Source organism: Zonotrichia albicollis, chromosome 16, assembly GCF_047830755.1.
Source record: "Zonotrichia albicollis isolate bZonAlb1 chromosome 16, bZonAlb1.hap1, whole genome shotgun sequence".
NCBI classification, from domain to species: Eukaryota; Metazoa; Chordata; class Aves; order Passeriformes; family Passerellidae; genus Zonotrichia; species Zonotrichia albicollis.
In genome coordinates, this window is record NC_133834.1 from 14,804,401 (window position 1) to 14,819,906 (window position 15,506).

Below are 15,506 nucleotides of genomic sequence, written 5' to 3' on the forward strand. Positions count from 1 at the left end.
GGGGGCGCCGCGCTGCCCGTGCCGCTCTGCGCCGCCGCTCTGTGCTGCGGCCGGAAGCGGGGGGAGCCGGGCCGGGCCGGGCAGGCGGCGGCGCCGCCATGAAACGGGACGTGCGGATCCTCCTGCTCGGGGAGGGTGAGGGGGGCACGGGCACGGGGCCGGGGGAGGCTCCTCCAGCCCGGCAAGGGGCAGGGGGCACGGGGAGCCCGGGGGAGAGGGTTCTTCTGCAAGGACGGGACGAGGGCGGGCAGGGGGCCCAGGCGGACCCCCCGTCACAGGCGGGACCAAGGGACAGACCGGGCCCGTCATTGTCACCGGGCGATTCCGGCTCCGGCCGGGGCTCCCACCTGCCGCTGGCCCCCTCAAGCTCTGCCGTGCCGGTGCCCATGTCAACGTCCTCCCTTTATTTCCTAGCCCAGGTGGGGAAGACGTCCCTGATCATGGCTCTGGTGGGAGAGGAGTTTCCTGAAGAGGTGAGTGGGGAGGGGACGCGCACGGCCCAGCCTGGGCCCCTCGCTGGGTGGGACAGCTCTGTCCCCAGTGTCCCCTGTGGAGGTGGGGCTGGGTGGGACAGCTCTGTCCCCAGTGTCCCCGCTGGACGTGGGACTGTCTGGGAGGTGCTTGCAGCTCCCGGGACTGTGGCAGCCACGGGGCTGGTTCAGGTGAGCTCACTGAGGACCGCACGGAGCTCCAGCTGTGGTGGTGTTCTCCTCACTTTGTGCTCTTGGGGGCTGATCCTGACTTGCAGCTCTCTCTGCCCTGAGGATGGTGTTAGTGCCTCCCAGGGCCCCCCTTGTTGCTGCTGGGGGTCTCTGTCACCAGCACAGCAGGGCTGGCACCACCACAGAGCCCTTGGAAGGGGCAGCCCCATTCCCTGCCCGCTGCACCCTCTGGAGATGGGTTTGGTGCTCTGAGCAGTAGCATCCAGCCAGATGCTCCCCTCAACAGCTGGCTGTCCCAGCATAGTTTGGGTAGGGAAATGGGATCAGTCTGTCCAGGCACATTTTCCCTGAGCTTCAGGTGGTTTCTCCTGCTGCCCAGGTGTGCCCTCCATGGTGTTGTGCTGGGCAGCATCAGCTCAAGAGTTTGGGGGAACCAGCCTGCACCCCTTCCCTGCTCCCAGCCCAGCCCACAGAACCAGAACAAGAGCACTCCCAGGGAGTGCCCAGGGCTTATCCACTGGGATCAGGAGCTTGGTGTGAGGGAGGCAGGTGGAAGTTCCACCTGGAGGACACTGCCTGTGCCAGGGCTGGAGTACAGGGGGCTGCTGCAGCCTGGTGGGCCAAGAGTGACCTGTGATCCACAGCTCATCCTGCCCTGGCAGTGGCCAAGGCCCTGATGTCCCTTGTCACCTGTGCTGCTTGGCTGGAGGGGGTGTGCTGCCTTTGCAGGTGCCCCCCCGGGCAGAGGAGATCACCATCCCAGCCGATGTCACCCCTGAGAAGGTCCCCACACACATAGTGGACTACTCAGGTAGGGCCCTGTCCTGGCTGGCTTCTCCCCTTCCCTGCCTGCCTGAGGGCATTGGGACAGGGTGGCCCTGCCTGGGCAGGTGGTGATGGCTTCATTCCCCTTGCAGAGTCGGAGCAGACGGAGGAGGAGCTGCAGGAGGAGATCGCCAAGGTGAGCAGGGCTGGCCAGGATGGGGACAGGAGGCTGTGGTCCCCAGGGGATGCATGGCTGCCCCCTCCCCTCCCTGTTAGCCACCCAGAGAGGCACAGGCAGTTGGTTATCCATGGATTAATGCTCCTGGTTTGTTTAGAGGCTTGTTTAATCCTGCTCTGCCTTGTAAGCTGTTGTGTGTGGCTTGTCCAAGGCCTCTGGGGAGCCTCCAGAAGGCGAGTGGCGGGGGCAGCTCACTGCCCACGGGAGGAGGAGGAGGAGGCAGGAGCAAACACTGTGCTCTCAGCCTCGGGGTATCCCCCACAGACTCAGAAGAGGGAGGAGCAGTGGCTGGGTTTGGGCAAGACCCCTGCTTAGATCCCTGTGGCTGCCTGATAAAGCAGAGGCACAGAGGAGTTAATTTGGGAGCTGGAGCTGCTGGTGAGCACTGGGCAGGGAGGGATGAGGGAGCTCTCAGAGCAGCCATGGAGGAATAATTAAGTTGTCTGGCTGGGTTGGACCCAGCTGCTCTTTGCCCTGGGATTAACCTTGACTCTGCAGACATGAGGACCTTTTAATTATGGATAATAAAACCATCTCTCTCACGTGAGCAAAGCTGTTTAATCTCCCAACCCCGGTGGCTAACAGTCGAGAAGGTGGGCGCGGGGGTCCTGCTCCCTCCACCCAGACAGCAGGAGTACACAGAAGCTTTAAATGGCTCCAGGAAATCCTGCCTAAACCCTTGTGTGTCCTCGGATTAGCATTAAACTCTCTGCTGAAAGGACCAGTGATCCCTCCTGTCTGCTTCCGATAAAGCCTCGGTGCTGGCCCTGTCTGCAGGGGTCGGGAGGGGAGGAGAGCTGGGACCAGGCTGCTGTGGGAGGGGGGTCTGGGCCAGCAGGCGTGGGAGCAGCAGCTCCTGAGGCAGAGGAACTTCTCCAGCAGCTCCTGAGGCAGAGGAATTGCTCCCAGGGGCTGCTGAGGCTCAGGAGCTGCTCCCAGGAGCTCGAGGGCTCGTGCTGAGGGCGCAGGGGGCTGTGTACTGTCCGTGCTCACGTGCGCTCGGCCGAGTGCTTCCCTGGCAGCTCAGGCGGCATTCCCTGCTTCCATGGCATTCCCTGCTGCCCTGGCATTCCCTGCTGCCCTGGCATTCCCTGCTTCCCTGGCATTCCCTACTTCCATGGCATTCCCTGCTTCCATGGCATTCCCTGCTGCCCTGGCATTCCCTGCTCCCATGGCGTTCCCTGCTGCCCTGGCATTCCCTACTTCCATGGCATTCCCTACTTCCATGGCATTCCCTGCTCCCATGGCGTTCCCTGCTGCCCTGGCATTCCCTGCTGCCCTGGCATCCCTGCTTCCATGGCATTCCCTGCTGCCCTGGCATCCCTGCTTCCATGGCATTCCCTGCTCCCCTGGCATTTCCTGCTCCCCTGGCATTCCTTGCTGCCACGAGTGTGGCAGGACCCTCTCACCACCCTCTCCTGTTTCTCTTGCAGGCCAACGTGGTCTGCATGGTGTACGATGTCACCAAGGAGGCCACCATTGACAAGGTAATGGGTCCCCACCACGGCCCTGCTCCAGCGCTGGGGTTTCTGTGCTGCCCTGTGGTGTGGGCACATACTGATGGCCCCTGGCTCTGTGGGATTTTGGGTCAGAGATTCCTGCAAGGAGAAGCTAAATCCCACCCAAGGCTGTTACTCACAGCAGGACAGCAGGCTTGTTGCATCCTGGTGCTGGCACCCAGCACCCCTGGGGCTGCTGTGCCTGCTGGTGTGAGGGGATGCTGGGGAGCAGATGGCTGCAGGGAATGTTCCTGCCTGCCTGCAGCTGCCTCTCCCTGCCCAGCTGTGCTCACAGCCCTCTGCTCACCTTCCAGATTCGCACAAAGTGGATCCCCATGGTGAACGGGGGACTGGAAAAGGGATCCAGGTACCGTGTGGGGTGTGATCTGGGGTGCAGAATTGGGGGGTTCTGGGGGCTGTGGGGTGCCCACCATCCTCTCCTCCTTCTGAGGGTACTGAGAGCTAACCAGCTTTGTGGTTTGATCCAGGCTGGGTTGAATGGGAGCCATGGTCTAATGGGGGTGTCCCTGCCTATGGCAGGGGGTGGGATGAGATGAACTTTAAGGTCCCTCCCAACCAAAACCATTCCAGGACTGTGGTTTGTGGCCAGACCACTTAGAGCAGAAGCACACGGGCACTTTGCTCCACCAGAGATCCAGCTGAGGCAGGGGGTCCCTGAGGAGGGATCCTTCTCCCCCCTTGATCTCTTCTCAGCCACACAGGGAGAGGAGGCTGCCAGGGGGGTGTGGGAGCACAGAAGCTTTAGTTTGTGTGTGGATCTCTTGGGCAGAAGGCTGCTGTGCTGGATTAAAGGCTCCTGAGCATATTGTTGCTGGGTGAAAGCATAAGCAGGATCAGGCAGTCTGTTTCTCCAGATGGATGCTCCTGGCTGTGGGAGGCAGGAAAGCTGCTTTGGACCTTGCAGAGGAGAGCTGGGGCCTCCCTGACCTGCCCATGGGAGCACCAATGGCTGGCACAGTGCTGGGAGGGGTGGCCTCACTTGTGCTGTGTCTTTTCCTAGAATCCCCATTATTTTAGTGGGAAACAAGTCTGACCTGCAGGTGGGCAGCTCCATGGAGGTCATCCTGCCCATCATGAACCAGTTCTCGGAGATTGAGACCTGTGTGGAGGTGAGGGGGCTGGGGGGTGTGCTGGGCTTCCCTGAGGGGTGGGAATGCTGGTTTGGTGATAGTCAGGGAGCCTCTGTGCCCCTGGAGAGCTGCCCTGATGGTGTTGCTCTACACAAGTCCAGGGGTTGAGAGCCTGTCCTTTGGCCTTTCTGTCCTTTAACCCCTTGCCAAGGAGCAGCTTTCTGTGTCTGCCCTCTGTGGCTCTCTAGTTGGAGCTCCACACAGGCCCTGTTGGTTCTGGGGTGTGGAATGGGCACAACAAAGCCAGAACAAACCCCAGGAGATTGTCCCTTTGGATTTTTCCTCCTGGTGGACAAATGTTGCTCTGGGCTTTGAGGCACAGCTAGTCTGGCTGGGGGAGATTGTGTCATCCTCTCTCTGCTTCTGAATCCCCAGTGCTCTGCCAAGAACCTCAAGAACATCTCTGAGCTCTTCTACTATGCCCAGAAAGCTGTGCTGCACCCCACTGCCCCGCTCTACGACCCAGAGGAGAAGCAGGTGGGCTCCTGGGGAGTCTCCTTCCCTCACACTGCTCTGGGCTGGAGGTTTTGGAATGCAGGTGGAGGGTTTGGGCTGGCACTGATGGGCCAAGGGAGCAGTGCCCATCTCCTGTGCTCAGTACAGACACCTGCAGGGACTTGGGTGTGCTGGGGCAGAAGCCCTCATGCTCCAGGTTGTGTCTTGGTTGTGGAGGGAAGGGTCAAGAAGAAAAATTCCCCATGGATTGTCCTCTCTGACTTTAGATGGGATATTAGGAAAAATTTCTTCATGGTAGGGTTGGTCAGGCACTGGCATAGGTGGAATGGTGGAGTCAGCATTCCTGGAAGGATTTCAAAGCTCTGTGGATGTGGCACTTGGGGACATGGGCTAATGGTGGCCTTGGCAGTGCTGGGGGAACAGCTGGACCCAGATCTTGGGGCAGTTTTCCACCCTTAATGATTCCATGATTCCCACCTCCAAGGAGACTGTAGTACAGGCCTAGAAGGAAGGGAGCCCTCTGTGTGTGGGGCTGCAGGAGGAAGGGCCAGGCTGTGGCTGGCGCTGTCATTGTCACCATGGTTGGTCCTTGCAGCTCAAACCCGCCTGTGCTCGAGCGCTGACCCGCATCTTCAACCTCTCAGACCAGGACAACAACCAGATCCTCAGTGATGATGAGCTCAACTACTTCCAGGTAGGGTGGCTGCAGAGCTGAGGAGTTCCCCAGTGCCTGCGATTCCCTCTGCAGCAGGGGAGCTGCCCCTCCTGGCACAGCCATCCTGTTCCTGTTTGGTGGTTCTGTGGCACAGCTGGGTGCATCTCTGAGCATGTGGGGTTCCATTTTCCTAACCTTGGGCTGAGTTTGCTCTGCCATGGGAAGACCAGGAGGCTCCTGGAAATGCTGAGAGCCCTAAATTATTGGGATGCTGAAGAACAGGGGTTTGGTCAAGGCATAAGACAAATCCATGAGCTGGGTGGATTTTCCCTCCTTGAAACCCCAATCCTTGGCAGGGGAGAGGGAACCTGGTGAGACAGGATTGTGATCTCTGAGTGCTTTTCTGACAATGGTGTTCATTCTCTTGGGAGGCAGAAGTCTTGTTTTGGAAACCCCCTGGCTCCCCAGGCCCTGGAGGATGTGAAGATGGTTGTGTGGAAGAACACGACGGACGGGGTGCAGGACAACGGCCTCACCTTGAACGGTAACAAACAGCCTGAGGGCTGCGTGCTCCTCCCCAGGGGAGAGGGAATCCACCTCCCTCAGCACATGCCAGGGGCTGCCCTTGCCCTGAGCCTCCTGGCCTAGTTAGTCCAGGCCTAGTTAGTCCCTGTTGTTAAAGCAAGCTGCTGTGGCTCTCTGAGCCAGCAGTGTTTTCCCAGGGGCAGCATGGCTGAGGAGTGCACCCCTGAGCCTGAGCTGACTCCCCTGTGGCTGAGCCCCTGATCTCTCCTGCAGGCTTCCTCTTCCTCAACACCCTCTTCATCCAGAGGGGCCGGCACGAGACCACCTGGACCATCCTGCGCCGCTTCGGCTACGACGACGAGCTGGAGCTGACAGATGATTACCTGTACCCACAGTGAGTGCCCAGGGCTGGCCAGGGGCCACATCCCCCTGGTGCATGGCCCAGCATCCCCAGCACCCTGGCTGCATCCTTCCTGCAGCCCAGCAGCTGCTCTGGGCCCTTAGGTCGGGTCAGGTTCACAGTGCTCACCTTCCCCTGGGGCAGGAGCTGACACGTGGGCTCGGGGACAAACACAGCACGCCTGGGGCTGCTGATTTAGGCAGACAGCAAGGTGGGGAGTGAAATGCAGACTTGCCTTGACATCAGCAAGGGGTTCTTGGAGGCTGCTGTGTGCCTGGCTGAGCGAGTCAGAGCGGCTCTGTTGGGAGCAGTGAGCTGTCAGCACAGCCCTCGCGGCACATTGTGCCGCTGCTGTCTCCTCTCTGCTCCCTGCCACTCTGGAGATGGGGAGCTGGCAGCAATGGCAGGGGTTGGCTTGGGAGCTGCCTCCTCCTCTTCTCAGAGAGCAAGCTGCAGGGAGGTGACAGGGACACGCTGGTGGATGGCACCCAGGGCACTGCTGAAGCCCTGGGCATGAGGCAAAGCGAGGGCACAGCATCTCCTGGGCTGCCTGGGATGTGCCAGGGAAAGGCCACTGTGCATCCTCAAGGGATTCTCCACTAAATAAAGGGGCTGTGTCAAGGAATAGCCAGGCCTGGAGGCAACAGCTGACCTTGAGCAGGGAGGGAGTGGGGAGCTGTTTCCCCTGGGTGAGATGTGCTCACACACTGCCCTTCATTCAGGGCTTGAGGAGGTTTATTTGGGTATCTGAACTGCAGAATAAGATATGAGAGATAAAAGGGAGGTTTTAGGTTGGGTAGTAGGAAAAATTTCTCTGCTGAAAGGGTTAGGTTGGGTAGTAGGAAAAACTACTCTGGTGAAAGGCACTGGCACAGCTTCCCAGGGCAGTGGTGGTGGAGCTCCCCCATCACTGGAGGGATTTAAAGCCATGTAGATGTGGCACTTGGAGACATGGATCAATGGTAACTTTGACAGTGTTGGAACAGTTGGACTCAATCAGAGAGAGCTTTTCCAACCTAAATAATTCCATGGTTTTCCCAACAGGATCCGTGTGCCCCCCGGCTGCTCCACAGAGCTCAACCACTTGGGATACCAATTCCTGCAGAGGCTCTTTGAGAAGCACGACAAGGTGGGCAGCAGGGCAGGGGCTGCAGGGCAGGGCCTGCACACCTGGGCACAGCTGCTCCCCTAACCCCCCTCTGTGCCAGGGAGCACCAGGGAAGGGCTGTCCTCTGCCACAGCATTCCCTCTTTGGAGGCTTTGGGAGCAGCAAGAGGCCACAGCAAGCTGTAGGTAGTGTGATGGCCTGTCAGGGACATGGGGTTTGGTCACCCCATGGACAGTTTGGACTTTGAAGGACTGGGTCTGAGTTGGCATCAAGCTGGCATGACCCTTGTAGTGCCTGGCTGCAGCAGGCAGGGAATTGGGCAGGGAGGCAGGGAATTGGGCAGGAAGGCAGGGAATTGGACAGAGTGGCAGGGAATTGGGCAGGGAGGGAGGGAGTTGAGCAGGGAGGGAAGGAGTTGGGCAGGGAGGGAGGGAGTTGAGCAGGGTGGCAGGGAATTGGGCAGGGAGGGAGGGAGTTGAGCAGGGAGGGAGGGAGTTGAGCAGGAAGGCAGGGAATTGGACAGAGTGGCAGGGAATTGGGCAGGGAGGGAGGGAGTTGAGCAGGGAGGCAGGGAATTGGACAGAGTGGCAGGGAATTGGGCAGGGAGGGAGGGAGTTGGGCAGGGAGGCAGGCAGGGAAGCGGGCACAGCTGCTGGCCAGCAGCCATGGACCAAACACCAGCATCTGCCAGCCTGGTGGAGGGCTGCCAGGCTGGAGAGAGGGAGAGAAAGCAACACATTTGTGCCAAACTCAGGCTCTTGGAGAGTGGGAGAAAGGGATGTATTGGATCAGCATGCACCTGCTCGGACTGGCTATTCAAATGTTGATGTGCATCTGGGGAATGGCAGCTCTGTGACAACGGGGAGTGGCTCAGTAATGGCAGCAGAGAGTGGACACGCATCCCTGTGTGTCCAGATCAGCTCTGTAGCCATGGGGAATGGCAGAACTGAATGGATGCTCATCCCTGGGTGCCCAGGTGCCAGCAGGTCCCCTTCAGGCACAGCAGCCTGAGTGCTGAGTGCTGTGCAAGGCCAGGCTGGCCTGGTGCTGGCTCCAGGAGTGCCAGCAACAGCAGCTCAGGGCTGTGGGGTGGGCGTGGACAATCCTGCCTGGCTGCAGCTGCAATCCCACGGCCTGTTTGCTGTTGTGCAGTGCTGGAGTCCCTGAGGCTCTGAGCTCGCCCAGCTCCAGCCTCGCTGCGGCCGATCGATGCCTGCCATTGACAGGTCCCTGTGACCGTGCCCAGCAGGGAGGTGGCCCGTGTGGCAGGGCCCCCCGTGGGCACAGGCTGGGCCCTGCCTCCCCTGGTGACTCCCCTGTGTGTTTTGGCAGGACCAGGACGGAGCCCTGTCGCACACAGAGCTGCAGAACTTCTTCAGCGTGTTCCCCTGCGTGCCCTGGGGCCCCGAGCTCTACAACACGGTATGCACCACTGATAAAGGCCTGCTTTCCCTGCATGGATTCCTCTGCCAGTGGACGTAAGCTCAGTCCCTCTCCCTGGCCCTTGGTCACCTCAGTGAGCCCTTGCTGACCCTGCTGCTGGGCTCTGTCTCTGCAGGCTCGTGGCTTACCTGGACGTGCGGCACTGCCTGGAGTGCCTGGGCTACCTGGGCTACCCCATCCTCTCGGAGCAGGACTCCCAGACCCAAGCCCTCACAGGTACAGCCATGCCCTCCCCTTCTGTCACAGCTTGGGTCCCTCCTGGCTCTCACCACCCTCTCTGCTGCCAGTGACCCGGGAGAAGAGGATTGACCTGGAGAAGGGGCAGACGCAGAGGAATGTGTTCCTGTGCAAGGTGCTGGGAGCGCGGGGCGCAGGCAAGTCCGCCTTCCTGCAGGCCTTCCTCGGCAGGAGCCTGGCGGTGAGTGGCTGCTCCCTGCCTGGCCACGCTCCCAGGATGGAGCAGGAGGCACAGCTGGGGGTCCTGGAGCCATCTGTCCCATGGTGGCACCTCCCTGCCCCTGGCCAGGCCCCTTGTGTGCTGCCCTTCCTGCCCATGCTCCACATCCCCTCTGTGCTGGTGGCTTTGGTGTCCTTATTGTGGGTAAAGCAGTGGGTCTGCTCCCTCTGCTTGTCCCTTTCCCTGCTCTGACCTGACTTTCCCTGCCCATTAGGAGCAGCCCCACATCTCATGACAGGCCCTGGCTGCCCTTCAGGGCTCTCTCAGGCCGGGGGGGCTCAGGGCAGTGTGAAACAGTCCCTCACCCAGGGAGGTGAGGGTGGGTCACAAGTAGTGACCCACTATTTGGTGTCACGGGGCCAGAGCGGGGCATGGCTCTCACTTGTTCTTGGCCAAGTCTGCTCAGGTCCCCACAACCTGAGATGGTGTTTTCCTTGTGACAGGCCCAGAGGGAGAAGCCAGGAAAGCCATCCCTCTACACCATCAACACAGTGCAGGTCAATGGCCAGGAGAAGTACCTCATAGTAAGTGTGGGAGGGCAGGGAGTTGTGCCTGGCTCTTAGCAGGGCTGGGCTGTCCCTGTACCCTGGCACACGGGGCTGGGCTGTGCCTGTGGCTGTGCTGGCACTGTCCTTGTGCTGCTGTGAGAAGCAGCTGAGCCCTGGGACCCTGCAGTGCCACATTGCTGTCCCCTGTGCTGCAGCTGTCCGAGGTCAGCGCTGACAGCACCTTCTCCAAGCCGTCGGACACCGCCTGCGACGTCGCCTGCTTCATCTACAGCCTGAGCGACCCCAAATCCTTCAGCTACTGTGCCAGCATCTACAAGGTACCTGGCAGGGACCCTGGGGGCCTTCACAGGGCTCCTGTTAGACCTACCAGGGGCACAGGGGACATCAGCCTCTCCCGGGGTTGGTCCCTAACCCCTCGCTGGGGTTTCTGTCTCTGCAGCAACACTACGTGGACAGCCAGATCCCCTGTGTGTTCGTGGCCTCCAAAACAGACCTGCCAGAAGCCAGCCAGCAGCCAGGGCTCTTCCCAGCTGAGTTCTGCTACAAGCACTGCCTGCCTCCACCCTTCCCCTTCTCCTGCCACAGCCAGGGACCACCCAGCACTGCTGTCTACACCAAACTGGCCACTGCTGCCACCTTCCCGTTAGTATCCTTCCCATGGGGGGCTGTGTCCCAGCCCTGCCTCTGCCACATGGCTTTTGCTTGGTTTCTCTGCAGCTTTTGGTGTCATCTGGGACATGCAATGACAGCACAAGGGGGAATGGCCTTAAGCTGAAGGAGGACAGGATTAGATGGGGTATTGGGAAGGAATTGTTCCCTGTGAGGGTGGGCAGGCCCTGGCACAGGGTGCCCACTCTGGATCCCTGGCAGTGCCCAAGGCCAGGCTGGGCAGGGCTGGGAGCAGCCTGGGACAGTGGGATGTGTCCCTGCCATGGCAGGGGTAGAATGAGATGAGCTTTAATGTTCCTTTCCAATCAAATCATTCCAGGATTCTGTGATTCTGTGATCTGCTTATACAAATAATTGAAACAGAAAAGCCACTTCTTCTCTAATTGCAGAGGGGGGAGGTTTTCTTCTGCCTGTGTGTATGTCTCTGGCAGATTTAGTAGATAGATCCTGCCACAGGAGTGTTTATTTTTGAAACCTAAGATAAAAAATGCTGAAGAGGAGTAGCCAGCTTAGTTTGCCAAGGCCCACGGGGGGAGGGTGGCAGCTATTTTCTCCCGATGAGATGGATCAGGCTGGAAAAGAGGTCAGAGAAGCCAGACCTCTGTCATACAGAGAAACTGCACCCCAGAGGGGCTGCAATGGGGTAGGACAGCACCAGGCTGGTCACAGGAGCTGAGGGGGGCTCTGAGGAGAGAGGAGGCTCCCTGTGAGTGGAATCACTCTGCTCCAGGGCTGGGCAGGGCCAGCGCAGCTCCAGGGGCCGAGCCCTGGCGGGGAGAGCGTGTGGGAGCGTTGGAAGGCAGGATGGGATTACTAGTGAGTAGTTTTCCCTCCAGCTTCTTTTCAATAAACAACTTTATTTTTAGAGCTGACGCTTTTTTTTTTTTTTCCCTCCCCTCTGCAGTATTAAAATTTAAATATTCTTAATATATCTTAGGGTATGTGGTATAAATAAATAACAGCGTAATGGAGGGCCGGGGATTGGCTGTGCTCCCCCGATGTAGTGGGGAATGAATTATGGATGGAGGCAGAGAGAGGAGAGGAGCTGTTAGTGCAGGACAGCACGTGCTAGGGGAGGGAATGTGTACACTGGGGCAGCACCAGGGCCTGTCCCTCGCTTCCCTTTGGTCCCTGTCACCACTGTCCCCGTGGTGGCATCCCGGGGAGTTGCAAAGGCAGCCTGACCTAGAAAGGCAGATACCTGTCTAATTATTGAGGTGTTGGAGAGCTGTTTCCAGGGCAGGGGAGGGGACAGCCACATCCATCCCACAGCCCCCCCTTGGCTCGGTGGTGATGCTGGGTGATGAGAGCTCTGCTTGCAGGGATGGGGAATCTCTCAGATTCTCACTGGGCTCACCCGCTGGCACTCCCTGTGTGGGGTGGGAGCCCCGGGACAGCCGCACTCACCGGCCTTTCCTCTCTCCTGTGTTTGTTTGCTTGCAGGCACCTGAACGCCGTGGAGCTGGGAGTGGCGTCCTTCTGGCTGCGGGTGGCGCTGGGGGCGGCGGTGACGGCGCTGGTGGGCTTCACCCTGTACCGCCTGCTGGCCAAGAGCAAGTGAGAGCCACGCCCCGCTCCGGCCCCCAGCTCCGGAGGGGCCCCGCCTCAAGCTGGCCCCGGTAGGAAATCTCCTTTGCCCCCAGCCTGGATTGCAGGAGCAGTGAAGCCAGACCTCGCAGCACCAGCAGGATCAGCCCTGGCACCGGGCAGCCTCAGCCTGTGGCCTCCTGGCCCCCGTGGGCACAGGGCTGGCAGCTCTGCCAGGAGAGCTCTGCCTCACCAGCAGCTGGAGGATCACCCTCGTCTTTTATTCTGTTCAGTTTTTTTTAAGGCTTGTTTTTAAGCTCAAACACGAGTGTTTCAGTGTCTGTTGGACTGGGCACGTCCCCTCCCCAGAGGGCTGTGCTGGTGCCCTCAATTCTGGAGGGCACAGCGCTCCCGGGGCCCCGGGGAGCTCCAGCAGCAGCTGAGCTGTCAGATGAGCTCACGGCTGCAGCTCCCGGGGGCTCAGCTCCAGATCCTGTCCCGGTTTCCCTCAGCCAGCACCGGCACAGGGAGCCAGGGAGGGAGGGCCAGGCACTGACACCCCCAGCCCAGTGTGAGGGGTCAGGCCTGGCCCCTCCTGCTGGGCCACAGGGGCTGCTGTCCTGGCCTGAGGGGGGACAGCGACCACCCGGGTTTGTCCTGAGCTCCTTTCTGTTGTTTCTACACAAAGAGCTTGTGAGTCCTGCAGCGTGCCAGGCTCCGGGTCCATCCACTCTCCTTTCCTGGCTCCCGTTTTGCCTGTCCTCTCCCCACCCTGGCCGCCAGTATTCATGGCCAGCAGTGTTTGCAGGGCTCTGGGAGCCCTGGTGAGGATTGGGAGGGCATTGGGTGCTCACTGTGTGCCCAGTCTGTCCCTGGCAGTGCCATCCCTGAGCTGGTGCCACGCTGTGCCCTAGGCCCTGTGCCTGCTGTCCCCTCTGTGGGGCCCTGTCCAGAGTGTGAGGCTCTGGGCATTGCATCTCCTGGCACCACTGGAAGCTCCTTCTGTCCTGTCCCCTGTCCCCTGCCCACACCTGAGCTGCTTTCATCTGCTGGGACTGAGCTCAGTCCCTGTCTGCAAGTCCCAAAGAGCCAGAGCAGCACCATCCCTGGCTTCCTGGGGAGCCTGGATCAGCCCTGGCTGTGCCATCAGCCTGGCTGTGCCACCAACCTGGCCATGTTACCAGCCTGGCCGTGTCACCAGCCTGGCTGTGCCATCAGCCTGGCAGTGTCACCAGCCTGGCAGTGTCACCAGCCTGGCCTTCCCCAGCACGCTCAGGGTTGCTCTCCAGGCAGCTGCAGGGGCAGATCCTAGGGTAGCACCAGAGCTGCTTTTTCTGTGTTTTGTCTATTTAAATGTTTTATGGTGGCCTGAACCAGCGAGGGGATGCAGGAATCGCTGGGCAGTGCCAGTGTCTCTCCCAGGGACAGCCCCAGGGTGGTGTCCCCGTCCTGCTGTCCCCAGCTCTGGCCAGCTGTGTGTCCCTGCCTGTGCTGGAGCTGCCCTGTCAGTCGGGCACACACTCAGTGCTGGTCCCTGGCACTGCCAGGGCCAGTCCCTCGTGCTCAATGTCCTTCTCTGTGCCCACCGTGCGTGGCTCTGCCAGCCGGGCCCGTGCCTGGCGTTGGTGTCTCCCTGCTCCACATCTGCTGGAGCTGTAATGTTTTAGGTTTGTTCTCTACAGCAAAATAAATTTTTACACACCTTGAGCTTGCACACCGTGTCCTGTGTCCCCTGGGGAGCAGGACCCCTGTCCCTGTCACCCAGGCAGGGGGAGCAGGGCCACCCCGAGAGCCTGGGCTGCCCCAGCTGAGGGCACTGACAGGGATTCAGGGCCTGGTGTGGTGGGACAGGGCTTGGGGCTGGCCAGGACTCCTTGGTGCTTGGGGAAACGGATCCTTGTACGAGTGCCAGCCAGGGTGAGGTGATGGAGCCCGTGGTTCTCTGCCCAGGATCCATGGGAAGCAGGAGCTTTGGCTGCCCTGGGAGCTGTGATCTCTGTTCCCATCCCTGTGTAGGGTTTGGGGCTCCCCATTTCCCTGCAGTCACCTTCCCCCTGCACCTGCAGCTGCCAGGGCTGTGCCACCTCCCCTCCCTGCTCCTGTTTTCCCATGGCAGCTTTTCCCTCAGCTATTTCTGTCCCTGCCTCAGCCACGGGCGCTGGGCACAGGGAATGTGGGCGCAGCCGGAGAAAAGGATTTTCCAGAGCCTCTGCACTGGATGGCATCAGACTGCTGCCACATGGGGGGGATCCTTGTAGGGTGGGAGAGGAGACCCTTCCCACAGAGCCAGCCCGGGGATAGGGACGGGTGGGGACACAGCCAGGGGACAGGGAGAGTGGGGACACAGCCGGCACAGGGACGGTGGGGACACAACCAGGGGACACAGCCAGGGGACAGGGAGGATGGGGCACAGCCGGCACAGGGACGGTGGGGACACAGCGGCGCTGCCGCGCGGGCAGAGGAGGCGGTGCAGGCGGACGGGACACGCGGGGCTCCCTGGTGACTCCAAACCAGGCTGGATCCCCCGGGAGCCGCGGCCCACGTGCCCTGCTGGGTATTCATAGCTCTGCTGTGGGGGCACGGGCGCTGTGCTGGGACAGACGCGGGTGTGGGGCTGGGCACACGCCTGGCACGGCCGTGGGACACCAGGGAAGGGTCTGGCAGGGCTGGGCAGCCCAGAGCTCCCCGGGCACCTCAGTGGGGCTGAGACACGGCTCTGGGAAATGGGGACAGTACCAGGGATGGGTCCTGGGGACACCCCTGCCCTGCTGGGGACCCAGGGGAGCCTGGCCTGGGTGACACTGGGCACATCCCATAGCGGTGCCAGCTCCAGGGACCCAGTGCCAGGCTGTCCATGAGCACTGTGCTGGGGCAGGGGACAGCACTGGAGGCTCCGTGATCCCTGTGCCATGGGGGATGTACCCGGGCTGTGCTGGCCTGGGGGTCAGGGACAGGATGGAGGGAATGTTTGCAATCTGTGCCAGATTCAGCAGGCACCTGGTGCTGGCGTGCTGGTGTCCATCCCCGGACAATGGTGTCCATCCCGGGACACTGGGGTCCATCCTGGGATGCTGATGTCCATCCTGGGATGCTGGTGTCCATCGTGGGATGCTGATGTCCATCCTGGGATGCTGGTGTCCATCGTGGGATGCTGGTACTGTACCAGGATATGGATTCCTCAAGTAGGGTGCAGCTGCAAAGCCATGTACCAGGATGTGGGTACAGGAATACACGTACCTGTACTGGGATGCAGTACTGGAAATGGAATACAGGTTTCCATTCCAGGATGCAGATCCTGTAGTGGGACACAGGGATCACAGCAGGAGCCAGGTCCCACACCAGGATGTGAGGGTCAGTGCTGGGACATGGGGATCACAGCAGGAGCCAGGTCCCATCAGTGCTGGGACACGGAGCAGGATGCAGGCACCCACAGCAGGATGCA

At 60.6% G+C, this 15,506-nt stretch overlaps 1 protein-coding gene across 3 annotated transcripts; it reads left to right on the forward strand.

The window, feature by feature from the left end:
* Positions 1-16: 16 nt before the first annotated feature.
* On the forward strand, positions 17-13,771 carry RHOT2 (ras homolog family member T2). Of its 3 annotated transcripts, none has more exons than XM_074552986.1 (19): positions 17-135; positions 415-473; positions 1,392-1,473; positions 1,580-1,623; positions 3,099-3,152; positions 3,479-3,531; positions 4,186-4,294; positions 4,691-4,792; positions 5,367-5,465; positions 5,862-5,970; positions 6,225-6,345; positions 7,396-7,480; positions 8,792-8,937; positions 9,018-9,118; positions 9,190-9,320; positions 9,803-9,883; positions 10,063-10,185; positions 10,308-10,510; positions 11,981-13,771. In XM_074552986.1, exons 1-19 carry the CDS (start codon positions 99-101, stop codon positions 12,096-12,098), a joined length of 1,857 nt encoding a protein of 618 aa, XP_074409087.1. In that variant the 5' UTR covers positions 17-98; the 3' UTR covers positions 12,099-13,771. The 3 variants fall into 3 exon arrangements, with proteins under 3 accessions (XP_074409087.1, XP_074409088.1, XP_074409089.1); XM_074552987.1 differs by having other exon boundaries at positions 36-135; positions 420-473; XM_074552988.1 differs by lacking the exon at positions 17-135 and having other exon boundaries at positions 440-473; positions 1,307-1,473.
* The last annotated feature ends 1,735 nt before the right edge of the window (positions 13,772-15,506 follow it).